This window comes from Populus trichocarpa, chromosome 12, assembly GCF_000002775.5.
Source record: "Populus trichocarpa isolate Nisqually-1 chromosome 12, P.trichocarpa_v4.1, whole genome shotgun sequence".
NCBI classification, from domain to species: Eukaryota; Viridiplantae; Streptophyta; class Magnoliopsida; order Malpighiales; family Salicaceae; genus Populus; species Populus trichocarpa.
In genome coordinates this window covers 4,128,396-4,155,867 of record NC_037296.2, presented here as the reverse complement: position 1 = coordinate 4,155,867, position 27,472 = coordinate 4,128,396, and the positions used below count along the sequence as shown (strand labels likewise).

The window sequence follows — 27,472 nt, the reverse complement described above, 5'->3', positions numbered from 1 at the left end:
GCACTTTTAAAACGCCAAAACAAACAAGACCCTGTTTGTGGGGGACAGGTGCCTAGCCTTAATCTTTTTTTATTTGTTTTATAATATGATTTTTTTAATTAAGATTATTACAATAACATTTAAAAATTCATCCAATTATTTCTTTTTTAAAATAATTTTTGGGTTTTTTTATGGTAATGTTGTTAATTAATTTATAAAATAATTTATATAAATCTAATATGCAGAATTGTTTGAAAAGAATTGCTCATGAATATTAATAAAGAATATTTTTTATTATTTTTAAGTTATTTTTTTATATAATTTATCAAATTAATTATTTTATATTGCTAGGTCAAAATTTTCCTTGTATTATTTTTTTATTTTCTTATTAAGATTTTCTTTTTATATGAGATTAATTTTTAAAAAAAATCTTCTAATAAAAAAAACATTTTGTTTGCTAGAAATTAAAAAAAAAAGAATAAAGAAGGAGGGTTTTGGTAAAGAAAATATTTTTTCTCGTTTATCTCAATCATTTTATTTTTTGTGAATATTTATTTTAATTGTTTTAGATTTTTATTCAAAAAATCATGTTACTTGTAATATACATGCATTTATATAAGTGTGTGCGTGTGTGTGTTTGTCGAAAAAATGCATTTAAAAGGAAATAAAATTTAAATTTATATAATTTTAATTGTTTGAATTTTTAAAAAAATTATTCTACTTACTGTATAATTTAATAAAAATATATTTCAAAAATTATCACATGGTCATGCGCAAATATAAAAATTCAAACATAAGTTAATTTGAAACAATTACAACTGTTTGCAAGTTAGTTAAATGCTAAAATAACGTATTAATTAACATAAGAAAAATTGTGGATTTTGTTCAAAATAAAATAATATTTAAATAGATATTAATAATGATTTCCTAAAATATATATATTTATTCATTATATTATATTTAAAAAATTTAAATTTTTAGATTAAAATATATATTATAATCTACAGTTTAAACATTAGATAAGATAATGATATTATTATCATTACAATATATAATTTTATCTTGTTCAATGCATACCAAACACAAGACATGATACTTATTTATCCAGTTTAATTCAGTCATGTCTAGTCTAATCCAGTTAATATTATCCAACATACTAAACAGTACGACATATACTTCGTGGGTCACTAATCACCCTTTTCATCGTGAAGGAAAACTTTTTACCTTTGGTAGTGTTGGAAGTGAGACAATATGTATGCCAAAAACCAGGATGTGGGAAGGAATGGGAAGGAATTAAGGTATCCATCAAAGTTATGAAAGGATAAGGATTCTCATGGTAAGTTTGTTTTTCAGCCATTAGTTGATATCATAGCTTTATATTTCTTAAAATGAGGAAGAACATTTCATGATTTAGAATTTTAGCATTTGATTCTATTTGCAGTCTTTGATTATCATCCTCTCTAATACAGTTAACTTAGACTAGGTGGATGCTCATCCTCTCTAATTCAGTTAATTTAGACTTGGTGGATGCAATATGTTAATTTTTCTAATTAACATTTTCTACTATAAATATTAGTTTACTATGTTTTATAGCCAATCAGCTGGTTACACGTGACATTATTATATTCATGTAAATACATGTTTATTATTAATTAAGGCTTAATTTATCTTTAATATTCATATAATATTAGGTTAATGAATCTAATATTTGATTTATGAAATCTAGAGTAAAAATAAAATTCATGAGACAAAAATGATTTGCAAAGAAAATTATAAAGTTATTATAATTATAGAATTTTTATTATATCAAAACATTGTTTCTAAAATGTTCCTAGCCAATGCTTTCTTAAATACTGGACATTCATTAAAGCCGTAGAGACTGATACATATTATGTTCTTTCTTTTATGAAAGGAAGCAATTGTTTTTATAAGCTAACGTACAAGGGATACCTAAAACTAATATGTAGATTCTTATCATAAAACATGTACACTAAACTAGCCCGCATGAGAATTTCATATGGAGAGATTACATATGTTTATGGAAAGATTTATGTTATGGTTATGTAAGTGACCTTAGACTTGAAATCATCAAGTTATTTTATATAGATAATGTTATGTTTTGATCATGTTACATGTTATCTTAATCGAGGTAACGAAAAGGCATGTATTGGCTTTAGCATGAACTATATGAATATACTTGAGTGATTAAAAGAAGATTAATCACTATAGGTGAATTGAAGAAAATGTTACATTTGTTCTCAAATAGTATTGACTAAGAAGTTCTTAGTCAAAGTGGAATGAGATTTGAAAAGGATTTCTAATCTTATTCAAACGATCAATAACTATTATGTAGAGAAAAAAGATGATTTAACATGACAGATATACTTCATGCTTTAATTTTAAAACGAAACATTATTAATGAAAAGATTTTAATTATATTTAGAAATCAATCACTGAAAAGATTTAACTCAAACTACTAATGACTTTTCTAATATTTAGAGGATTATGACACGTTGCTAAATAATGCATTTGATCTTTAAATATAAATTAATCAATTTTTGAATTGATAATAAATTAAATTATTTAATTTATTTAATTATAATTTATATTTGGATCAACATATTATAAACTCAATTGGTCAGACACATTAAGAACCATTAGTCAGAAATTAAACTGAGATGATTTAATAAAATATGACTTGATTAAAATATATTTTAAAAATTAAGGAATAAAATATAATTAATACAAGGATATTATTGAGGGGGGAAATTCAAATTTTACTAATTTATAGGGTTTTTTAGATTTCAGGTTTTTTTAGAATTGTTGACTGCAGGCTTTGTTTACTTTTCATAAACTATTAAACAGTAAAAATATTTTTTTACCCCCCTAGAATCAAACAAATGTTAGGCTGTTGGACAAGGTTTTTTTGGTTTTTTTTTATGTATAGTTAAAATACGTATTTAACCTTAAAAAAAACAAAAATAAGATTTACATATAAGGGTGTTTTTGTATTTTCACACGGGTTTTTGGGTTATAATTAGGGTCATGAGAGGCATTTTGATATTTTTCACATTGACTTCTAATTTTTCTAATCAAGAAAGCTGGTGACGCGAGCTAATCACACGTTAGTGAGTGGGTGATGCCTGCACCATTTTGACGATGCATTCAACACCACCCAACGGCCTAACCCGACCTTCCCCCATATCTTTGAATGCGCCACTATGTTCTCTTTCACAAGGTGTGACACATGATGATGTATGGTGGTCAAATTGTCGCTGATGTTTTTTCTCTCACTCCTGCCAAATAAAGTGCACAATTGTTTTATTTGACTTTGATTTTTCAATTTAAGTCCTCATTCTTTTGATTTCTTATTTTGTTCATATTATTTTTATAAAAGTTTTATTTGTTTTCAATTTAGTTCTTCAATTACAATTTCTCATATGTTTTTCTTCATTTCAGTCTTTATTCTTTATTCTTTTGATTTTTTTTCTTGGCCCTTTTGCTAATTGTTTTTTGGCTTTAAATTTCATCATTCAATCAAAGTTTTTGTTATTTTTTTTTATTTAACCCTCATTATTTTGATTTCCTTTTCTTTTTGTTAAAGTTATTTTTCAATTCAATTTAACCATCCAATTGAAATTTTTTGTTTTCCCTCTATTTTTCTTTTAATTTTCACCCTCATTCTTTTAATTATTTTTAAATCCTTTTATGTAATTGTTTTTTTTTAGTTTTATTTTTTTCCATTTGATTTGTTGGGGATTTGGCTTCATTAGATCTTATCATTTTACATTATTTATTTTAAAATATTAGTTTTGTGATTATCTTTAATTTTTTTCTATGGGTTTATCTCAGTCTTATGGCTTAATTCATGAGTTTTGCATGTTTTTTTTGAATATAAGTGTTTCTAAATTGTTTTTTTATGTTTGATTTTTCAAGATATTATTCTAATTCATCTATAATCTTTATTATTTTTTTTTATACAAATGAACTTCATTTTTCAAAATAAAAAGTATTTATTTTTAAATAATATTTATGATATGTTCGGCGTTGTTAATATTTTTAATTAAATGCTTACATAAACTTTTTAATTTATATTTAAAATTTTTTTAAGTAAAAAAACACATCGAAGTAATCTGCATACCTGGGTTAGATAGCTAATCTACTCTTATTTTATGTATGATATTTGATTTTTTTTCCCTTGCATTAATTCCGTTATTTTTCTTTATGGATCTGAGATGCTCATTCTTTTTTGCCCTTTCTGCTTCAGCCCCGATCTATCTACTATTATTTGACTTCACTGCTTCTTTTTTTTCTTTTTTTTTCCTCCATTCCAATAGTTTTGGCTAAGTTCTTGTTAGATTATGTTTTTTTTTTTTTTTTTTTGTAATTTTTATTTACCTTGCATGGAGCGCAGGTAATATTATATTGTTTCAGTATAGCTTCTAAAATATTTGTATGCAGATTTATTAAACACAAAATAAAAAAAAAATAAAAATTTGAATGCTCCTATATTCTGTTGTAGGCCCTAAAAAATATCATATAAATATTATATTGTTTCAGTATAGCTTCTAAAATATTTGTATGATTGGATGCATGATATTTAACCTAATTTTAGGAACCATATGTATAAAATTTTGAGAACTACACTGGAATTATCCATGCAAAACCTTGTGATCTCTTAGGGATCTCCACAATTTTTTAGAACATTCCATTTTATTTTCTATTTTTAACAATTTATTGAATTTTCATTGTCTAAAAAATTAAAGAATACTTTCTACTATAAAAAAACTGAAATAATTTTTGAAAGTGGATTTGATTTTCATTATTACCTATAAAAATATTGATTTTTTTTTCTAAATACAAGACAACATAAGTACGCGCTCCCAAGATATTTCAAGGAGGAAAATTAGAGATATTTATTTTTTTATTTTAAAAATATTTTTGAAAAATTGAATTGAATTTTTTTATTGTTTTTAGTGAGTTTTTACATATTAATATTAAAAATAAATTCTAAATAATTTAAAACATTATTTTAATATATATTTAAATAATAAAACACTTTAAAAAATAATTTTTACCGTTTATTAATCATGGTTGACATGCAAATTGGCATGAGGATGCCTTAGAATAATAATAATAATAATAATAAACAGAGGCCAATGGAGGGACAACATTTGTCCATAGTTTGATGACATAATTGATCAAATTGATAGTATAAGTATCAATATTCACAAGCTCAATAGTTTATGGGTGAAAACTTACATTAAAACCTTCTCCAACAGTCGCTCTGCCCAAAACTCTGTGTCAAGTGGCAATAGGCAGTAGCTAAAAAAAAACCTTCGAACTCTTGAAAAATCCCATTCTCGCACTCAGCACAAAGAGAAGCGAAGACGTTGCTAGTCATTTTCAATCCCCTCCTTAGTCACTGAAAGATACTCTCCTCACCAATTCTCAAACGGGAGCCGCACGACTCGTCGTTTTGAAGCTTGAACTCTACGATTCCAGGTATGGTGTCTGTCAATTTTTTTTTTTTGAATTTTGAAGAGTAAATAAACTGTTTCTGGGCTGTTTTAAAACATTATCAAATAAGAAGATGTGAAATTGAATTTCAAAATCGGGTTCTTAATTTTATATTATTTGAATAAGAATTTGATGTAATTAACTGTAATGCAGGTGATTAGTCTTGACGATTTTTATTCATTTATTAATTATTTTATAATGAGAGAAATTTGATTGTTTGTGGGTTTTCCTTGTCAATGCTTAAAACCCATATCAATTATATCAGTTAATTTTTTGAGGATCATTTTATTTTGCTTTGTTTAGATGGTTTTACGAGGACCATTTTAATTTGGTTTGTTTACCTTTTGATTTTTTTTTCTTGTTGGTTTCATTAGAAAGCACTGTTAAAGTTTTCAAGGTGTTAATGACGATGAGAAAATTGAATATAGAATCAACTGTGATGGAAGGCTACTATAGCCTCACATATTCTTGCAATTTTAGGCTAAACAGAGATTTTCACGACCAATGTGAATGAACTAATTAAAGGGGATGGAAGAGTTTGGTGAGTTGGATATTGATTGCTATAATAATGTTATTGAGATATGCATTGCATGTGTTTCCTTTTATTTTTTCTTCAACCTCTATTGCCTGCCCAAGCCATTCAATGGTGATTATTATGTCAAATATTGTTGATATGAACATTCCTGTGTTGTAGTGAGTTGCATAGGAATTTGGCTTTGAGCTGCTGGAAAGAGTATCGGATAACAATTCCGTTTTAAGATATTGCTGTAAATATTTTGTACTGGACGTCATATCTAGGTCGGTGTGTAGACCTGGCCTCTAGAGCTTGTGATTCAGCATTGCCTCTTCAAGCACATTGTATACCACTTCCAATGAACATAGCCACGAAGCATTTATTTCTCGTTTGTAAAAATTGTGCGTTCAATATCTTTTTTCTGTAATAATAGGTTTTTGTTTCTCACTCAAAAGACTCTGTAACTCTTTAAATTCGGATTTTCTTTTTTCTCTATCAGTAAATGAATTTCTTTTCCCTTTCGGCTTTGCATAAAATCCACCTCAAACTTTGTGATAAAACTGAAGACATGCTCAAAAACACTCTTTTTTCGTGAGGTTTAAGATGTGTGCCTTTGGATGTGAGGCATGGAACTTCTTCCGTATATTTTAAATAAAAAGAATTTTAATTAATAGAAGACAAACATGCCAACATAACTATTATATGACACTATTTGCAAGATTTCTGAATGAGGTGACTCCTGGGATTGTGATTTAAATCTATAGCATCTGTTTAATAAAGGTCTCTTTAGATCAGTTTTTCCAGACTTAAGCCAGAAAGAAAAAAGGGCATGGAAAAGTTGGAAATGACAAATATCTTGTTTCTGTGACTGCCTCAGTGTCTCTTGCCACTGCGCATTTTCTGCAACCTTCTAAAGTAATACTCATGAAGCTTTTTCATAGATCCCAGGGACATGAAAGGTTTATGCCTCCTGGGGGAACACACATATCATATTCTCTTTATTTTTTTTCAATCATTCCTTTTGTCTAATGCCTTTTCTTATGATACATTTTCATAGATCACAGGATGTTTTACAAGCAAGATGCTGTTGCATGATACAATTTGAGCATGGCATTTGTGTATTCAGTAGTAGATTTTTTGATTTCATTCCATTTACTTTCTGGTAAAACAGGCTTGTTGTTGAATCTATCCTTCATCCGGGTTCGCCTATTTTCCAACTTGTCATGGATAATTCAAGATGACTGACTCACCTGCATCACGTTCTCTTTGTAATTTTATTAGTCTTCTCAACTGAGTGTGCTCTATATTAAATTGGGGCTTTGTTGTTTCCTATTACCACTATTGTTTTGTGTTGTCTTGTTTCTATCAAAGAACTATATATTCCCAAAAGCTTAAGCTGTTAGATTTGGATTTGGAACTTGCACAGATCCATCATTACCTTGTGCTTAATTTTATTAATTAGAATGTGGTGGTGAGATTCGAATTCATGACCCTTTGGTCATTAAGACTTTGATACCTTGTCAAGTAATCATCTCAACCTAAAAGCTTAAGCTATTAGGTGAGACCTCAAGATATAATTTATATTATTCTCCAATAATTTCCTCTATGCTTTGTCCTGGTTTGTATAGTAATTAAGTGTATGGTTTTGTGCTTTTCACATGATGAGTCTGATCAACATATTTTGAGTGCAGAGGTTGATTTTGCCATGGAGAACTCTGATGATGAAAAGGATGGAGTTTTCAGTAACTATATGCCCAAAGAACTAAGTTTACCTAATGGTACCAAATTTGTAGATGAGGTTCTAAGCGGTCAAAGTGACCGCTGTCTTGAAAATTTTCGTATGGATAAGCAGGCATTCTACAAGTTATGTGATATTCTGCACAGCAAGGGCCTGCTACGCCATACGAACAGAATCAAGATTGAGGAACAATTAGCCATATTCTTGTTCATTATTGGCCATAATCTACGCACTCGTGCTGTTCAAGAATTGTTCCGATATTCAGGAGAAACCATCAGTCGCCATTTTAACAATGTTTTGAATGCTATCATGGCAATTTCATTAGATTTCTTTCAGCCTCCAGGATCCGATATTCCACCAGAAATCTTGGAAGATCCTAGATTTTACCCATATTTTAAGGTAATCCTAAAGTAATTTGAGTTCAATCAATATCTTTTTTTTGGGTGACTTAGATCTAAATATAAATTATTTGCTGCTAGGATTGTGTTGGAGCGGTAGATAGGATACACATTCCAGTGATGGTTGGTATAGATGAGCAAGGACCTTTCCGTAATAAGAATGGACTACTTTCACAAAATGTTCTGGCTGCATGCTCCTTTGATCTGAGGTTTCATTATGTTCTAGCTGGATGGGAAGGCTCAGCATCAGATCTGCGAGTTCTGAACTCAGCACTCACGAGGCGGAACAAGTTGCAGGTCCCTGAAGGTATTTTGTTTCTCTCACATCTTAGCTCACTAGAAATTTATTTGTCCACCCTAGCGAAACGCCATAATTATGCAGCTTTTGAGGGTCCCTTTTTTTTATATATATATATATGACTTTTACCTTTTACCCTTTTCCTTTTAAAGTGCCTTTGAGGATTTCTGATGCCAATTTATGTAATCATTCTTATTTCTTCAACTAATTTAGTACTCTTTTGCCCCTATTGCTGGTTGAAAAATTGACAATGTAGGGAAGTACTACCTTGTGGACAACAAATATACTAATATGCCAGGATTCATAGCTCCATACAATGGGATCTCTTGTCATTTAAATGAGTATTCTGGTGGTTATCCTCCTCGAGATTCAAGAGAACTATTCAATCAAAGGCACACAGTACTAAGAAACGCCACTGATCGTAGTTTTGGGGCTCTAAAGTCACGTTTCCCTATACTGATGTCCGCTCCTCCATACCCCTTACAAACACAGGTTAAGTTGGTTGTAGCAGCATGTGCGCTACACAATTACATACGTAGGGAGAAACCAGGTGATTTGATTTTTAAAATGTATGAACATGATACTGTACTGCAAATGGAGGAGTCCTTGCCCCCATTAGAGGTGGAACATCCACTTATGCAAGTTGAGAACCCAGCTTTGGACGTTGCTTTTGATACAGAACAGCTAGAATTTAGTTCTCAGTTGCGTGACTCAATTGCAGGTGAGATGTGGGATGACTACATAAGTGATTTATCAACCATGTAGATGGATTCATTGTGATTTGATAGTTTCAGGCTAGGATTGGATTCTTTTCAAGATCACTGGCATATAAATTCTTAAAACTTGGTCTTGATCCTGATGTTGTACATTGGCGCTTTGTTTATAACAAAGAAGTATATAGGTTGATCAAAATCGTTAGATGTCCTTGTTGCATACAGTAGTTTTTTGACAATTATTGCAATGCATGGTTCTTCATGCCCCCTTCACATTAGATCTGCTGATGAGCTGTCCAACCCTGAGTTGGCTTTCTAGTCGATTATAATCTCTCGAAGGGGTGCCAACAAAAAGTGGGTAAAATCAGCCCTAGTTGAAAGCTTTCTAGTTTGGTTGCTCTACTGCAACCCAGTCTTAAATGGTGTTTTACTGTTTTTGTTGCTGGGTGGGTGCTGTATCTGAAACATTGCTTGCTATCTGGATAACACCATCCCTCTTGCCTAGTAGAATGACAGGGGTGGCACGTACAAAAGCTTTTGAAAAAGAAAACGAAAGTTTGCTTTCCAGTTGGGAGTGCACTGCCAAAATCAAGTACACTGTCCAATCTGCCTGCTATGCTTTTATTTGAAGCTAAGAGTGTGTTTTGTCGACTGGTGTCTTCTGAAAAAAAAAAGCAGCATCCCCTTCTCCTCTTTATATCTTATTGATCTAGGTTCTAGAAATACTTTGACCGGCACCCTGAGCTCTGCCTACAGTCGGATGTGTAGCAATATTTTGGCCCCTTAATTCAAGATGCCAATCGGAAAGAACTGCCCGAGCTATACAAGTATATTATGTAGAAATCTTTTCGAATCATCGACTTCTATTAAATGCAAAAAACACATTCACTTGGGCTCAAGAATATATAAACAATCTTAGCCTTAAGGTAAGTCATCTTTCTTTCTTTTCTAGAGGAGAGGAAAAGGATGAATTCTTTAGTTTTGCTCAAACTTGAATGTTCTCTACAACTTGACACATATATACATAGCTTTATAAAACCTTTTTAGAAAATTTGCTTTGCATGTATTCCAATTGTCCAAACTTAGTCTCCTGAACCTTTCCATCCCAGAGAGATTATCATAATTCTTGAAAGGTTTTCAACTCGTGACGCAAGAATCTTCATAATTTTCTTCCATGGGGCATCCGTGTACTGCTTTTCATGAAACATCCTAGTCAATGAATGGTGTCGGCACCACTAGTCAACAGAAAACAAATGCGTGGTAAAGTGGAGGATCTTCCATAGTTTATCAATTAGTTTACTTGGATTATTATGAGGTCTATTTCTCCACAAAAAAAAAAAAAAAAAAACATGGTTTATTTTCAAATGGACAAATGTAGCCAAATAAGCTACAAATACCTACGAAATCGAACATTATCGCAAAGAGTATTTAAAGATAATGATGAAATTGAATCTGTAATAATCATGGTCTTAGTAATTGGTTAATAAGACATTTGAAGTGAAAGAAACAGTAGCAACCTCCAGCAATCATCAATGTCTTAAAAATTGGTTAGATTTATGTAGATAAAGGAAAGGATGTGTTCATTAGTTTATAAAAAGTTGTGAATTCTTGTTCTAACATACACATAAAATATTAGAAAAGCCAAAACAACAATCAAATTCTCTGTTAAATTTCATTTCAGAAACACAGCTCTAAAATCCCATCTATCACCATCTCTCTAATCTTGCAGAGTTGCAGCCTGTCCTCTCGTCGTACTTCAAAACACTAAACTCGGCTCCTACAAGACAGAAATATATGACCGCCACAGTATAACTTACCCAAACAAGAGAGAGAGAGAGAGAGAGTAAAGTAGGGACTTGGATAAAAATGTTGGATCCAACAAACGATATCCTTCCACCTCCATCTTCCCCCACCAACTCCTCCATCTCCTCCTCCGATCTTGACACCGAGGTATGCAACCACTTTCTCTCAATATTCAGTCTTCAAGATTTAACCTTTCTTTGATTTTTACCATTTCTTTGCCTTTCTTGCTCTTGTTTTTCTTTTCTTTAATTGTCCCGTTACTTTAATTTCTTTGCTTCTTTTTTTTTGCATGCACTCATTTCTTGATTTTCTTGTTTTTGCTTTTGTTTGATTTAACATTTCTTGCTCTTCGTATTCTTGTTCTCCTTTAAGTTACCATTTCTTGATTCTGTTCTTGTTATGCTGTTGTTATGCAGTCTACAGGGTCCTTTTTCCATGATAGAAGCACTACATTAGGTACTCTAATGGGTGTCACATTCCCTGCCATCACTTTCAGAGCACCATCCCAGCACCGTCACCCCGCCGCAGCCTCCTCCACGGTAACCGCCTCCGCGAACGGTGGAAACCCCAGGAGGAACACCAAGAAGAGAAGGAATCTGGCGGCTTCTTCGGTGGCGGAGCGGAGGAGGCGGAGGTGGTGGAGCCTGTGCCGGGATGGAGGGGGGGCTAAGCCGGCCTCTCTGGGTGAATTTCTGGAGGTGGAAAGGAGGTTCGGTGATGCCGCCGCGGAGCTTGAAGGCGTGATGGTGGCAGAGCAGCCGAGGAACGGAGGAGTGAATGGACGGTTGTTATTTGCTGATGGCAGGGTTTTGCCACCTGCAGATGTTGTTGATGATGGTGGGTCATCATCGTCAACGGCTGGTGCTCTTTGGCGATTTCCGGTTTCACTTACAGGGATCTGCAGTGGTGGCACTGGATAATACTAGCATTTAAAAATTATTTATTGTTTTTCCCTTTTCCTTTGGCTCCTGTTATTTAGTTTTATTTTACTTTAGTCCTTGTCTAATTCGATTTGTCCCAAAAAAAGAAGTAATTTTGGCCTTTTGGGGCTTACATTTGTCTCTATTCCTTTTGGAAATATTCAGTTGGGATATTTTTCTTCTCGAGAAATTAAAACTAATATGAAAAAAAATTCAAAGTGGTAGAGCATACCACTACTCAAAGTGTTTAATTCAATTTCACTAATTGAATTACAATTCATTAAAATGGATGGTCTTGGGGATTTATTGTTGCACTATGGCTAACATTTAATTTGCATAGAAATTATAAAAAAATGGAATAACTTTTGGAAAATGAGTATAAGAATTAAGACATGTACAAGTTTTTTTTAAAAAAATTTATATATTTTAATTTTTTTTAATATCAATATATTAAAATTATAAAAAAATTTGAAACATATTTTATAAAATAATTTAAAATATATTTTAGTAAAAGCTATTACAGTCTACACATGAATTACATGGTTACTACCGGCTAATAACAATGATTAGGTAATATTTATTTTTGCTATTTAAAAGTAGTTTTGAAAAAAAATTGATTTTTTTATTTTAAATTAATTTTTTTATATTTTCAAATCGTTTTAATATATTGATCTCAAAAATAATTTTTAAAAAATAAAAAAATTATTTTAATATATTTTTAAATAAAAAACACTTTTCAATGTGAACCATGAACATTGAATAAATGCTAAAACATATTTTAGTTCAAGCTTTTGTTCATGGATGCCCTTTGATTGGTTTCAATAGATCATCTTGAAAGACAGAAAGTTTACACTGTTCTAATTATGAATTAAACGGGACCAATGTCATTAACTCATAAAGCAGGTCACCGATTGCTAATCAAAGGTTAACAATATTATCTCTGCATTATAGTTTATTTTTATGTTTTAAAAATATTTTAAAATTTTTAATTTTTAGATGATTTTAATGTTTTAATATTAAAAATAATTTTTTAAAAATTTTAAAAATATTATTTTAATATATTTTCAAATAAAAAATATACAATCAAAATATATATATAAAAAAGCAACATCGTCGCTGTGAAAAGAACTTTGCCTTTCTTGGTGTGGCTTTAAGCATCGCAAATGACCCACGAACACTGACAGCTCGTCAAACAATCATGATTATATTCTCATCGAGGCGAGGCCCCATATTGTCTTCAACACAAGGTTCCTGTCAATTCCTAGGCCCATTTGGCTTGAAAGCTCCTCACCGGAGCCGTTGACAGAACGGAGGTTTGATAAAAACAGATCAGGAATGGGGCCGGAGTGTTGTCTTTATATGGGTTGGACTCTTCAAGGAAGCACAAAATATGTACGTGTCATGGAATTGTACATCACTATCTATGTTATAAATGTTTTTTTTTTAAATACTAGATATACAAGATATTTTAATATATTTTTTATATAAAAAAATTTAAAGTGAAAATTGTTAATTTTATATAAACATCTAATTAAATAAATCGATAATTATTTTTTTAAATAAAAAAAAAAAGTCCAACAATTAAAAAAAATAAAACACTCACCCGATTGTGTTTACTGAACTTATTTATTTAAATCAATGAAAGATAAATTTATACCATAAAAAACCAATGACTTAAAAGATAAATACAAATGAAATTGACCAAATAAACTCATGCCATAAAAAGTATTATGCAAGGTTGAACACATCATCAATATTAATTTAAAAAGAATATTTTTATTTTAAAAAATAACTTTAATTTGTATAAAACAAAAAATATAGATAAAAAAAAAGGCATGAAAAACGCGTGATTTAGGTCATGAGATCGAGATAAACTCATAGAAATATTGTTTTGAAGATAATCACAAAACCAATACTAAAAAAACTAATGCAGAATAATAAGATCATAGGAAGTTAAATCCCAAAAAAATCAAATGTTGAAATATAAAACTAGAAAAATACAATTAATTACACAAAAGGATTTAAAAAAATTAGGGTGAAAAAAAAACATTAGTTAGAGGGTTAAAAATTTTCAATTGGAAGGTTAAATTGAATTGAAAAATAGCTCTAATTAATAAAAAGAAAAACAAATCAAAAGAATGATGGTTAAACTGGAAAAAATAAAACAAAAAAAATATGATTGAAGGATGAAATTGAAAGCTAAAAAAACTTCAACAACACCAAGACAAAAAAAAAAGTACCGGAATTAAAAACAAAACTTATGAGAAACTGCAATTGAATAGGGATGATAATTTAATCTGAAACCGATGGATGTTGACCTAGTCTGACTTAAATAGATAAGTATTTTTTGGACCCGATGGATAATGGATATAATATGAATATTATCAAACCAAACCTAAAACTCGTCCGAACCTAATTCAAAACTTACCTGAACCTAACTTAAAATATATATTTATATTATATAAATATATTTGTATAATATTTAGATTTCTTAATACAATATGATATATACATACCTTAATATTGACATAAAATACACATATATTTATTTGATATTTGGTTAAAAAATAAACATAAATTCATCGATCTGAATGTTTGATTTCATCTAACATTTTAGCGCAGAAATATTACATCAAACCATTGAAAAGTATTTTATTTTATATTTAGTTAAAAATACAATCATCTTAATATTTAATATTGAAAAAAATGAAGTAAAAAGGATCATGCATATCTATTAAAATCCTCATAATTAATTATTAATTCAAAAGCTTTAACATATCCCTAACATTCATCAAGACTCATGCCTAAGAATAAGAATATAAAGGAGATATTTGAAAGTGTAGTAGCGGTTGTTTTTTAAAATGCTTTTCGCTTGGAAATATATTAAAATAATATTTTTTATTTTTTAAAAATCATTTTTGACATCAACACATAAAAAATAATCTAAAAATACTAAAAAATATTATTTTAATATACACAAACACACACACACATATATAATAATAAGTTAATAACTACCTTGAGTTTTTATAAAATTAGAAATGATGATCCAAAAAATTTAAAGACATTATATAAACTCAAAAACAAAAGATACTTGATGTTTTAAAATTTTCATTATTATTATTATAAAAAGAAGGATTATAAAAATGTTAATGATATTTTTTTGGTAAGAAAAATTTTTTCTCAATATTTTTATAAGTATTAAGGTAGTTTTTGTCAAATCTAAATTGAAAATAATATCTATATTATTTCACAATATCCAACTTAATCAAACAAACCTAGAAGAAGGCAGCAGCAAATAAATGTGATGCAACTTATAGCGTTAGGTTTTTTATCAAGCTCTAAAAATTATAACTCTAAATTGTAGAGAAAGAAACCAGGATTCTCGCATCATATAATTACATACCTAATCTATGGAGAGGAAAATTGTAGAGATTTCCATATATTCTGAAAAGTCTTTGATTCATAAATCTAACAAAAAAAAAAACATATCAACTGTTTATATAAAAATAAAAACCAACTTAGCAAAATAATCCAAACCTAAGTAGAAAAATAATTAAATTCAAAATTAATTAAAAAATCCATTAAAACAACAAAATCCATATCTTTTGGGTCTAATTTAGTATTCCGGTATCAGCTGATACCACAAGCCAATCATATTTGGCCCACGCAAAAAAGATTTTTCTTAGATTTTGTCTTATCTATATACATCAAACCTCTCTAGAAGTCAACAATTCGAGTTTTATAAATTTCAGGGCCACTGAAAGTCTACATGGTCATTAATTTCAGGATCCGTGAAATTAATCGAGGTACGCGCAAACTAGTCCAGACACTCACGATAATTAAAAAAAATATATTCCACATCAAAATATTACTCATATCAATCCCACATCAACAAGCTAACTTCCATGGAAGAAACCTGCAACAAATTAATCTCTAGTGTTGATGGATAACTACTACATTAGCTTTGCACCTTTGATTTGCCTTCTACAGTTGTGATTGAATGTCAATATTGATTCCATCTCACTGATGGGATTCTTTTTTTATAGTTTATACAACAACAACAACAAGAAAGTGGTGATTTTATATAAAGTCTGTGTTATATGTGTTTTAGTTAATTTTCTATAATTAAATTATATATAAAAATCACCTGAAGTTTAAATTTGGTTATAACCTTAATTAGTCTTAGTGATGTGCTCGAGATTTACATGTATTATAATAGAATCACTTCATATGACCTTGTGAATAGAAAGCGTCCATAGAGTTTTCTATCTATGCATGATACTACGATGAGGGATAATATATAATTTTATTTTTATTATATAGATATTCGTCTGACCTAACCTGAATAAATAATAAATTTTATTTGAATTCAAAACCTAATCCAACTTGACTGGAATAGACTGTCATGTAGATGTGATAAAGAAAGGGAATAAAAATCTAAAGCAGGAAGTAATTGAAACCAAGCAAAAGAAAGGAAACCCATGAGTAAGTAAGTAGGAGAAAGGGAAAAAAATCAAAAATTTAGAAGAAGAAGAAGAAGAAGAAGCTTGAAACCAAGTAAAAGAATGGAAACCCATGAGTTTATTCATGTGAAACTTAGGTTGCTTTTGGTCTAGAGTTAAAAATTGAAGGTTAAGGATGTAAAAAGTGATTGAAAGGTAAAATGTTGAGGATATTTGATTAGCATATTAAAATTAAGTATAATGATGGAGTTCAATATATTTTAATTAAGAAATAAAATTAAATGAGGTTGTAAAATAATAAATATATAATTATACATTAATGGTGGGATATTAGAGGCCGTTTGTTTACGCGGCTGCGACTGCGTTTTAATTAAAACACAGTTTGCAGCCGTTTGGCAATGAAAAAAAAGTGATTTACTGTACATGGATCCCACATGATTTTTGCGTCCGAAACGCTGTTAATGAAAAGTAAGAAAATCCTGCTTTTCACGCACTGTGCATGCTAATTGCACTGTTCACTGAACAGTGCAATTATCATGAACAATGTACATTAATGCACTGTTCAACAAGAGAATTGCACTGTTCACGTGAACGGTTTTTTTTTCCCAGTGTGTTAATTTTATTAACAGTTTTTTTTTTTTTATAAAAAAACTAGTTTAGAATGAATTAAATTCATTCGCACTGTGATGTGAACAATATTTTTTTCCCTGAAAAACTAATATAGAGTGAATTAAATTTACTCGCACTGTAATATCAATTTTACACCTAATAATATTTTATCTAATTTTATTACAAGCTCAAAAAATTATGAAAACTGTAGTTCTTATCGGATGAATTTTGTACGTAATGGAATTATAAATAGTTTAATAGAATAATAAAAAATATTTTATATAAAATATTATTTATTTCATGATGTAATAGGAGTAATTAATTCTACAATATTTAAATTTAAAACCATCAATATTAATATATATTTTTTAAAATTATTTTATAACCTCAATTTCAAAAGCATTTTTAACCAAACACATTAAACTACTTTTTCTTCAATCTCAATTTCAACAACAGTTTTAACCAAATACCTATTTTTTCAAACCAACCTCAACTAAAAGTATTTTTTATAAAAATAATTTTTTTCAAACCACAACAACTACCGCAATAACAAACAGACTCTCGGTTAAATGGGAAAATGAGAATGACGAATTTGGAAGAAATAATTCAAACAAAAAAATAAAGCACAATTCTCCAAAATTTTCCTCTTAACATTTTGTTAACCTACCCTCCACTAGGTTAATACTAGGTTAAATGGGGAGAGTGTTAATCCATTTATTATTTACATAAAACCAAACACAATCTTATAATTAAAGATTAATATCATAATTAACTTATGGTTAATGAAATATGTTTCAAACCTCATGAGGTTGTGAAAGTAAAATCTACGTGATTTCTCTTTAATTAAGTATGGAAAGTCTACTTCTTAAATTGAGTGGTGGGATTGATAGTTTACATTTGAGAATATTTAAATTTCTACGAACCCGAGATTTTACATTATATATAGAGCAGCAACATTTAAAATACATCAGGTTTGTTGTCATTCTAGCGCAATCTTCTCTTTGTTTTGGAGTATAAACAGCTGGAGAATTTATACTACAATAATGAACTTGACAGGCGCACATGTTGCTAATAATCTACTGATCATAATGTCAGCAAAAAAAATCCCAAAAAAACAAAAGAAGGAAATTGAAAGAAGAAAAAGAAAAACCATACACGCTGATCAAGGCCGCCTACAAGGAGTTTCAACAATGGTTTCCAAGGCAGGCTTCCATGATCTTTGCTTGGAATACCTCTCCATAGGCTGTGGCTCTGTGGCCATACTATCCGTTGTTTTCCCTTCCGAAGGGAAAATGCAAAACTCACTGAGGACTGGAAAAATCTTGCCAAAATTGTTATACTTCAGTGCCTTGGTAGCCTTATAAGTGAGAGAGCTCAGTTCCTCATGTGTTAGCACCGAGTAGAGAAGCTCCGTGGGCAAAACAAAGTAGAGTTGGCGCCTCTCTAGCTCATCATCAGCTGATAGACAATGAATTCTATAACCAACTTTTAGACTTGCAGAATCACAAACAAATTGTCCAGGGTTCTCTAGCATGAGCTCTGCTGCTTTAACTGGCTTCGTGTAGATTTGCAAGTTGCCATTATCAGAGAACAAGACTTTCACTACTCCATTTGATGAGATGATTGACGGAGCACAAGATGTTGCATTCCCCATTAGATACAAAAAACAGAGAGGAAGAGAGAGACTGAAATGAAAATGGGTGCCTATTTCTTTAACATGAAGTGATCAAATATGTAATCAAAGGTGATAAACAGATGGAGAAGTTGATCATTCGAGGTTGATGGCGTCTCTCAAAATTAGCCAGTTTGTCATGCATGATGGTAGTTGAAAAGGAGAGGAAGCGTCCATATATGTCCATTGTTGGTTAAGTTGTCGTAATATTCAATGGAAGATCACACACTTCCCTCGTAGGGAAGCAGGAAGTTGCATGAATTATTTGTGCTACATGAGGATTTGAGGTTTGAAAAGGGGACACGTTCTTGCAAGGAAATGGAAAAAAAGGAATATGAACAAACCTGTTAAGCACAGTCAAGTCACCCTAAGAGAAGCCCTTCCATTTGCTTTTGTTAGGGTTTAAATAAATGTATCCATTTTTGTTTATGAAGGAGTACAGCACATAAAGAGCTGGGAGAATGGAGCAGAGCTCACTGAAGACACCACCAAACTAATGATTGAACATTGTAACAAGCTAATTCTTTCATCCAATTCCTTCATGCGGGTCACCTTCACCTAGTTCCTTCAAAAACATGCAGATGTTCTTCTTTATTTGTAGTTTTTATAGCTTATCCTCTCTCTCTCTCTCCCTCCAACACATAGAGTATGTATTTATTTATTTATTTTATATCTTTTTTTTAATTAATATAAATATTCGGGCCAGATTGCAAGTATCTCGAATAATTTTACGAACCCTGAAATTAATAACCACGTAAAACTCTAATAATCCTGAGGTTAATTAATTTATGAGACTTGAACTAATAACATTTAGAGAGCAAATTTAAAATCTGACTAGTTAAGCTACCTCAGGATTTTATTTTGTATCTTCTTTTCGTGTGCGTCTATATATATATATATATATATATATATATATATATAAAAGAAGAGTAAGCATATATCTATAAGATACGAAAGAATATATGTACAAGAAATAATTGCAGTTTCAAAATCTTAGCCTTGATGCATGGTTGGTATATAGTCGCTGTCATATGTTGGCTATCAAAATATTCCATAATTTATTAATAATTTGCTCACAAGGACTTTTATCCTTTTCGGTATATATGCAACTACATGACCAGAAAGCTGAGAAACTCCTGGTAGTTTATTCTTGCCGGCGTTCACAATTAATATAGCACACAATTGTTCATAAGAAAAATAGAGAGGCACTCCATTTTTTGGCCATGTTAGGTCATCAATTTAGGTCAAGTTCATAGGTTAGAGCTACCATGGATGGACGTCTAAATTAGTTATCTGACATTATTTCGCGTTGGATAAGCATACTGACATCGGATTCATCCATTTTCTCATACTAGCTTCCATCTTTTCGTATATTTAGAATGTCTAATTAAATATCCACTTATTCATGTCCAAAATATCTAATATCACACCATATATATTCTAAAAAAAAGAGTGAAGAATAAAAGCAAGATATATAGGTTTTAAATTAAAGCACAATTTATTTTTGTGTTTCAAACTATATATTTTAAAAATACATTTAACTTAAAAAAACATCAAATATACATTCTTTAGTGGGTTTTGTTCAATTTAGACAATATTAAAGAAGAAATAAACTTTTGGTTATTAGCTAGCTAGGTTGTCAATACTATTATTATTATTATTATTATTATTGTCGTCATCGTCGTCTGTATTATTATTATTATTATTATTAAAAACTAAAAACACCAACGTTTTAGCTTTATGTATATCTATGTATAATAATATAATGGGGCCAACGTCTAAAACAAGGATGGGTAAATTTGAACTCATAAAACTACTAATGGTTATTTTGAATATTTTGAAAACATCTGCCTTTTCTTCTATGTAAGTCCACCCTTTCTCATGTATGTTGGTATTGTTTGTGTTTGCGGTGTAAAAATATTTTTAAAAATATTTTTTAAAAAATTAAGTTAATATTTTTAGATTATTTTGATATGCTGATATTAAAAATAAATTTTAAAAAATAAAAAAAATATTATTTTAATATTTTTCAAATAAAAAATATTAAAAAAAAACCATTATTATAATATTAAATAATCTCGTATAACCGCCCAAGTTGACACAAGTTTTGGCTATGAAACGTAGTTACAGTGAAATGATAATGAAGTTAATCATGACTCAAGAGAAACATTTAGTTTATGAAAAAAAACTCAACTTTTTTATTTCAAAATAATATATAGTTAGAATATAGTATTGTAGTTAGTTTATTCACAAGTACCATGTCTTCAATTTATCAACTTTTAAATCTAATTTATGATATATGCAGCTAAAAAATAAATCCAATCTAACATAACACCTTTCATTGCTATGAAGTCCATTTATGCAGTCTCGAAATACTTAAAAAACTCCATAAATTTTAGCCTAAAATATATAATCTCACCACCATTTTAAAGTTGATTTCCCACGATTTCATTTCATTTCATTTTTAGTGTGTGTTTGGCTGTCCGTTCTCCCAAATAAACTCTTAAATAGCATAAGATTTTGTAGTAGCATTATCACATGTCATGTGTTGAATGAAATTCCCATCAGGATTAATAGGCTATTTGAAAGTGTGGTTGTGATTGTTTTATCAAAGTATATTTCACTCGTAAATGTATTAAAATAATATTTTTTTTAATTTTTTAAAAATTATTTTTTATATAAGCGCAAATGATCTAAAAACATCAAAAAATATTAATTTAAAGTAAAGAAAAAAATAAAAAAATTTCAAATTTTTTTAAAAACGTTTTTTAAACGTAAAAACAAACAGGACCTAAAAATAACAGAATAAAAAAAAAACTGCAAAGATATTAAAAACTCTTAATATCAATCTCTCCAGCTCGAAAAAAAACTTGACTATTAGAAATTTATCTTGACTATGCCAAAGAAATAAAAAATATTTTGATTAAAACGGCATAAGCAACTTCATCACACAATTGTTTATTTGTATAATTAAATTTGGTAGTATCCATATATATGAGCTCTTTCAAAAATCTTTGCTTTCCAAAAAGACCATCTCACTATTTGATATTTTCTTAATTTTCCGGTCCATAGAGCCAACAATATAAATAAAGTTACGACTATTTTTTTCCTAAAACTATATGTAAAATATCTAACTCTAGCAAGATCACATGTCTTCTATTTTATCAATTTGACTTGAATCCTAACCTGTATCAAGCACGCTAGTTTGAGAATTCATATGAATGTATTTTTTTTAGATATAATTTATATTATTTTTTAACATATTCTCTCAAATGAAAGTTTTTTAAACTTAAAACTTGTACAAATCCATATTACTTTGTACTTAATTTTTATTAAATAAATAAAAGTGATGAGATTCGAACTCATGATCACTTGGTTATCAAGGCTTTAATATCATATAATAAAATCATCCCAACGCTAGTTTGAGAATTCATATGAATGAAACGTTTATTAGTTATTTTTTTTAGACTTAAAACTTGCACAAATCTATATTATTTTGTACTTAATTTTTATTAAATAAATAAAAATTGTGAGATTCGAACTCATGTAAGATATCAAGATATAATCTATATTATTCTCTAATATTTTCTAGTAATTGAAAACATTGCATAAGCCTTCAATTTTAGCCCTTGTTTGGGAGTTCGAACTAAACAAATAGAAATTGGTTAAAATTTAATTTTTTTTAAATAACTTATCAAAATAAAAAAAATAATACAATAAAAATAATTACATAAAAAATAACTTCATCCCTTTGGAGAGATTTAGGCTTGTATTTGATTTTGTAGGCTTGGGTAATCCATGTTTCTTGGGCTTTCATTGCCTTGTATTTCAGACACGGGCTTTCTGTATTAGCTGTTCAAGTTTTTTTTTTTTTTTTTGAATAGTCCTATTGCTGCAAGAGAAAAGAAATTAGCTATTCCTTACATTGGCCTCAAACTTCCTGACTTGAGGGACTAGACTGCAATTATAGGAAGCAAAGAAAAATAAAAAGCTGAATTCTACGGAGTTTCTCATATCATCGTACTCCATCACCAGGGAGCGCTACTAGATCTCACACGACAAAACGCGAAGCCAGGGTCTCAATTGGCGAGTCCTCTTTTTTTTTTTTTCTCTTTCACTTCTAACAACGAAGCCCAGTTTCCTTTTCTTCTATCTCTGATTTCTCGTTTAGGTTTTACGCCATAGTTTTATTTTTTAGCTGTAAATAATTGTGATTCCACTCCTGGTCAATGTTTTTTGTGTCGATTGTAGGATTAGGATGAAAATAATGAATCAGAATCTTAAAATTAAAAACCCCATTTCATAATTTTCAATATGTGCTTGTTTGGTTTGTTAAAGTCTTGATTTTTAATTCTGGGTATGTAAAATCAAGAGCATTTTTTTAAAAAAAATTGAAATCAGCATTGGTTACTTGGTTGAACTGTATGATTTTATTTTTCATGGAAAATTGTTTTTTTAACAGGGAGAGATAGGTGATGATGGATGGTGGAGTGCCGAATATAAAGAAATGGGTGGTGTTATATCCTGTCTACATTAACTCAAAGAAAACAATAGCTGAAGGGAGGCGGATTAGTGCAGAAAAGGCGTGTGAGAACCCTACTTGTGTTGAGATTGGTGATTGTTGTGGCCATCTCAAACTTCCATTTGCAATTGAGGTCTCTTTTGCAATCCACAGTTTTTTCTCTTTAATTATTGGAGCTTGTGATTGCTGTTTGTTTGTGATTTATGATGCTTCTTGGATGTTCTAGATTGATAAGGCGTATCCACGAGATTTCATGCAAGTAGGGAGAGTGAGAGTATTGCTGAAAAGAGAAGATGGGAGTTTATGTAATCCAGCAATTCCTTCCCGTAAGCATACTTTACCGTTGTTTCTGTTTATCATATGATTCTGATATTTCTTTTGGCTTCTTTTTCATTAATTATCTTTATCTTTTTCTTTCTGAGATCTGCGTAAATTGATGGACTTGTACATGTAGTTTTTTCAACACTTAAATTTAAGTGTATTGGTATTGATCAAGTGTGATTTTGTCAATCTTTTTTGCCTATTACATTGAATTATGCCACACCATTCTTCTTCTTCCTCTCCCTCTTCTTTATTTTAACAAAGAGAACTATTTTCATGAGTTGCTAGTGTTGAAGTAATTCAATATTTGTTATGTACAAGGATTGTTATGGCTTTCAATAGTTTATAGCCTCATCAAATAGTGGCTTGAGATTTTGGGTTAATGCTTTGACATGGTATAGAACTGTGCCATCATTGTGTTTTGTTTTGCTGTAATTGATTCACAGGATAGGCTCATTTCCATTAAGTGAAGCAGCTTTTTGGTTAGAGACTCTGACGAAGAACATGTATCAAGCTGCCAGTGGCTAGTCTTGCAAATATATAGAAGAATCTGACATCTTTTAAATGATAATATATATTTTAAAATCTTTTAGTTGATTTCCTCTCACAAGCGAGATGAACTTGGAAATCTAACCCACTCCTTTTCCCATTCACTCCCCTTCTTTTCCTTTTCTCATTTTAAGATCCAAAAGAAATCAAACTTCCTTTCTGTTAGTTCTGCACTCTCCTTCCTCTTCCATGAATCCATATGTATTGGTGAATTCAACTAAACTTATATAAGATTTTTCTTTATACCTCCCATATGACAGTTTATTTTTATATTTGCCACATGCTCATTGGCACCTCCACCTGTCTTGTAGACACCTCTTTATTTTGTTCTCTAATAATCCTTGAAGTGAAATATTTGCAATTAATTCTAATGCGGATAACATGTAGGTGACTCAATGGTATCATTTAAGTGGTCCTAATTTCCAAGGGACAGTAAATATTGATATGCGTATTGGTTTCTGTTACTCTGCACAGAGACTTTTCAAGAAGGGATATTGACACATAAATTTAACCAATCCAAGAATGTATATTTAGTATGTTATGGTGTCATTGACATCTGGTATTGCATAAGACTAGTTTCTGCTAGGGATCCATCACTTAAGAGCTGAACTAACCTTTATATTGGTGTTGTTTTAATTGATGATTTTGTAGACACCTCTTGCATGTTAATGAGTGGTTAGCAGCATTTACATGAAATACCAGTGCTCCACTTGGTGATCTGGACTGTTTGATGATTGTTCCCTTTTAGTTTAGTTGAGAAATTTGAGAGCTGCCTCTCATCGCGCCTGATATGCCATGGCACTGTACTTCATTGACCTGGAGGAATAGGGGGAGAAATAGAAAAAAGGATAAATAGTGGTGTATTTTTTGTCACATCTATCAAGAAAGTAAAGTATAAGGTGAAAAAACAATTAAAAATCAGCTCAAAGTTGGATGGGCTGATGCCACTTATATATGAGTGTCTGTCCTACATTTCATATGTCATGGATTTGAAACTTCGACCTTATTGCAGGAAAACAGCTTATGTTCCATGTTGCAGAACTGGTACCTAGACATCCTGGGAGGACCAAAAAGCAGGAGCCTGCATCCACGGCAAATGTTTCAACATCCAAGTCTGGGAAGGGTGGGAGAAAGAAAAGATAGCCTTCTTCACGAGAAAAAAGATGAGGTTTGGTTTGCAACTAGCTGGTATAAATTTGACTTTTTTCATTCTTATCATGAAAAAATTTGAATGAGAAGGGGGTCCTTTTCTGATCAATCGAAGAGCTAAAATTCCAGAATCTTGTGTCACAACAATTGTCTGTTCATGCACCCTTTTTACCCAAGTCTTTCCACAAAGTGAATTTGTATGCAAGTTTTTTCACATAGTGAAAAGTGAGGTCTTGATTCAAAGTAATCTGGGTTTGCTATTATATGGTATGCCTTTCTTTTGTTGGAGTTGTTGGTTTCATGGCCTTGCTTAGCATTAAGAAATATCATCTAGTGTAACCATAAAAAAATGTCATAGAACAGACTGCCCACATTCTTGGTCCTGAACTCCTTGCAGTCCTTGAGGAGAAAATGTACCATCAACTTGGTCAATGTAACCTGACTTTGTCACAGAAAAAGTTTGATCAATTGTTTTGTTTTGGGTATTGGAATAGTGATTGGTAGATGGCCCAAATATCACAGCTATGACATGCTTATTTTAAAATCTTTTCCTAAATTACATCTAGTTGGTTTCCAGGTATGACATCTCTAGCTTTACTGTGGCATGCAGTAAAATCTTTTTTTTAGCTGAAGATGACCTGCTATTGACTCGTTAATTTGGTGTCATGTTGTGGTTCTAGTCGTGTTATAATGCTGAGTCTAGTCGCCATTCCTCTGAAGCTGGGTAATATGCATAACAGAGCTTTGTCTATTGCAGGAACATCGTTCGTTTGGTGAACCTGGAATACAGAGCATGGAACCTTCCCATAACTCATGTTGATCTGTGATTGTACACAGTTTTGAAAACCCCATTTAAGGATCAGAGAAACTAATCTGGTGTGACTGAGCTCTTGGATGTGATGATACTCGGATATCACTGAAATGTCTTGTTGCCCCACTTGGCTAATGAGAACTTTGTTTTTTTGGTATCTTGCTCTTTTGTGTTTTTGGATTATCACTAAGCATTTATACAATCAGAGAGCAGCATGCACGTGAGACGATTTTCCTACCTTGTGATCTATACTGCAGTGGATATTTAGCTGCAGCTGTCTTCTTTTTCTTATCTTTTCTCTGCGTGTCCACTAATAGAGCAGTCGAAAACAGAAGGCCACCTTGTGTTCTCTCGTTCCCTGCCCCTCCTCCTCCTCCTCTATCACTTTGACCAATTGAGCATCTATTTTCGATTCCATCCAATATACAACTCGTCAAAATCGAAAAAGGAAAACAAAATCCTTACCAAGTACAAAAATTCCGAGCAAAAAGAGCCTTTTATTTTTCCTCACTCATTAAACCATGATGATGAAAGTTTCGTTCTTACCCAAGGTGTATTAATATATCTTTGCCGACTTTCTTTCCTCTCCATAGCCAGATCACATGATTTGCATACTTCATTAAAACCTATTCCATATGCCATTCAAAGTCCAACATTTCAAGCATGTTAAGTAATGGATTTTTACGCATTCTATGTTTGGTTACCATTGCCACACCCAGTTACAAAAAGACACGAGACTCGTAAGTAAATAAATAATTCAAAGTATATATATTTCATGCTATAATATCTAAATTAAAATATTCTTGATAAAAATAGATAATAATTACACTGAAAAATTAATCTTTAAGTCAAATAAGTTATGGTTTTTCTAAAATTTGAAGAATTATAAAAGTTGTTAGACATTGTACGTAATCTTTAAATATAAATTAATTAATTGTTGTATTGATAAAAAATTTTAATTATTTAATTTATTTAATCCTATTTTATTTAGAATTATTATTTATAATTTATTAGGGAATCTAATGGGTTACACACATAAGAATTATTGGTCAATGATCAAAAATTAAAATGAAATGATTAATCAAATGTGACTTGATTATAAATAAGTTTTAGAAATAGATGACTATAATGTAATTAATACATGAGATTATAATTCTAGATCTAGAAAAAATCAAGTACGAACTTGAATAAATTTCTAAAATTATATATATATATATATATAATTAGACGGTTTGTTAACTAGACGGTTTGATTGAATTAAATACCAGGGTGGTGGTGGAAAGAATACCAGTCACCAAAGGCATGAAGATGAGGGTAACATGAAGCAACGAGAAAAAAGAAAAAAGAAAAAGAGAGAGAGGATGGGCTTAGTGCTCTTCATAGAACCAAGTCTTTCAAATCTAAAAATTCATTTTTTCTGGATTACTATGCATCAATCACACACTCCTCCTGGAGCCATGCTGGTAATGTTTCAGAAGAAACCTGGCCGC

At 30.4% G+C, this 27,472-nt stretch overlaps 4 protein-coding genes across 6 annotated transcripts; 3 read left to right on the top strand and 1 right to left on the bottom strand.

Moving 5' to 3' along the window:
* The first annotated feature begins 5,231 nt into the window (after nt 1-5,231).
* On the top strand, nt 5,232-9,359 carry LOC18109570 (uncharacterized). 2 transcript variants are annotated; one of them, XM_024582129.2, is made up of 5 exons: nt 5,232-5,484; nt 6,194-6,297; nt 7,705-8,150; nt 8,231-8,456; nt 8,704-9,359. In XM_024582129.2, the coding sequence occupies exons 3-5, from the start codon at nt 7,719-7,721 to the stop codon at nt 9,210-9,212; spliced, it is 1,167 nt and encodes a 388-aa protein (XP_024437897.1). In that variant the 5' UTR covers nt 5,232-5,484; nt 6,194-6,297; nt 7,705-7,718; the 3' UTR covers nt 9,213-9,359. The 2 variants fall into 2 exon arrangements, with proteins under 2 accessions (XP_024437897.1, XP_024437896.1); XM_024582128.2 differs by lacking the exon at nt 6,194-6,297.
* Nucleotides 9,360-10,674: 1,315 nt separating this feature from the next.
* Nucleotides 10,675-12,064, top strand: LOC7486718 (uncharacterized protein At3g17950). The gene is made up of 2 exons (XM_002318478.4): nt 10,675-11,110; nt 11,380-12,064. The coding sequence occupies exons 1-2, from the start codon at nt 11,027-11,029 to the stop codon at nt 11,881-11,883; spliced, it is 588 nt and encodes a 195-aa protein (XP_002318514.2). The 5' UTR covers nt 10,675-11,026; the 3' UTR covers nt 11,884-12,064.
* A 5,784-nt stretch (nt 12,065-17,848) lies between these two features.
* On the bottom strand, nt 17,849-19,165 carry LOC7493485 (uncharacterized). Its single transcript, XM_002317829.3, has one exon. It carries the CDS (start codon nt 18,610-18,612, stop codon nt 18,121-18,123), a length of 492 nt encoding a protein of 163 aa, XP_002317865.1. The 5' UTR covers nt 18,613-19,165; the 3' UTR covers nt 17,849-18,120.
* Nucleotides 19,166-22,547: 3,382 nt separating this feature from the next.
* On the top strand, nt 22,548-26,219 carry LOC7493484 (signal recognition particle 19 kDa protein). 2 transcript variants are annotated; one of them, XM_006376650.3, is made up of 5 exons: nt 22,548-22,716; nt 23,093-23,285; nt 23,379-23,478; nt 25,035-25,190; nt 25,929-26,219. In XM_006376650.3, the coding sequence occupies exons 2-4, from the start codon at nt 23,106-23,108 to the stop codon at nt 25,163-25,165; spliced, it is 411 nt and encodes a 136-aa protein (XP_006376712.1). In that variant the 5' UTR covers nt 22,548-22,716; nt 23,093-23,105; the 3' UTR covers nt 25,166-25,190; nt 25,929-26,219. The 2 variants fall into 2 exon arrangements, with proteins under 2 accessions (XP_006376712.1, XP_052302144.1); XM_052446184.1 differs by having other exon boundaries at nt 25,035-25,210.
* The last annotated feature ends 1,253 nt before the right edge of the window (nt 26,220-27,472 follow it).

Excerpts from the sequence above, each read along its gene's own strand:
- LOC18109570 (XM_024582128.2), top strand. The coding sequence starts at position 7,719 with ATGGAGAACTCTGATGATGAAAAGGATGGAGTTTTCAGTAACTATATG. Across the intron at positions 8,151-8,230 it reads GATTTTACCCATATTTTAAG|GATTGTGTTGGAGCGGTAGA; the intron begins GTAATCCTAAAG and ends ATTTGCTGCTAG. Across the intron at positions 8,457-8,703 it reads CAAGTTGCAGGTCCCTGAAG|GGAAGTACTACCTTGTGGAC; the intron begins GTATTTTGTTTC and ends TTGACAATGTAG.
- LOC7486718 (XM_002318478.4), top strand. The coding sequence starts at position 11,027 with ATGTTGGATCCAACAAACGATATCCTTCCACCTCCATCTTCCCCCACC. Across the intron at positions 11,111-11,379 it reads CCTCCGATCTTGACACCGAG|TCTACAGGGTCCTTTTTCCA; the intron begins GTATGCAACCAC and ends GTTGTTATGCAG.
- LOC7493485 (XM_002317829.3), bottom strand. The coding sequence starts at position 18,612 with ATGGGGAATGCAACATCTTGTGCTCCGTCAATCATCTCATCAAATGGA.
- LOC7493484 (XM_006376650.3), top strand. The coding sequence starts at position 23,106 with ATGATGGATGGTGGAGTGCCGAATATAAAGAAATGGGTGGTGTTATAT. Across the intron at positions 23,286-23,378 it reads AACTTCCATTTGCAATTGAG|ATTGATAAGGCGTATCCACG; the intron begins GTCTCTTTTGCA and ends TGGATGTTCTAG. Across the intron at positions 23,479-25,034 it reads TAATCCAGCAATTCCTTCCC|GAAAACAGCTTATGTTCCAT; the intron begins GTAAGCATACTT and ends ACCTTATTGCAG.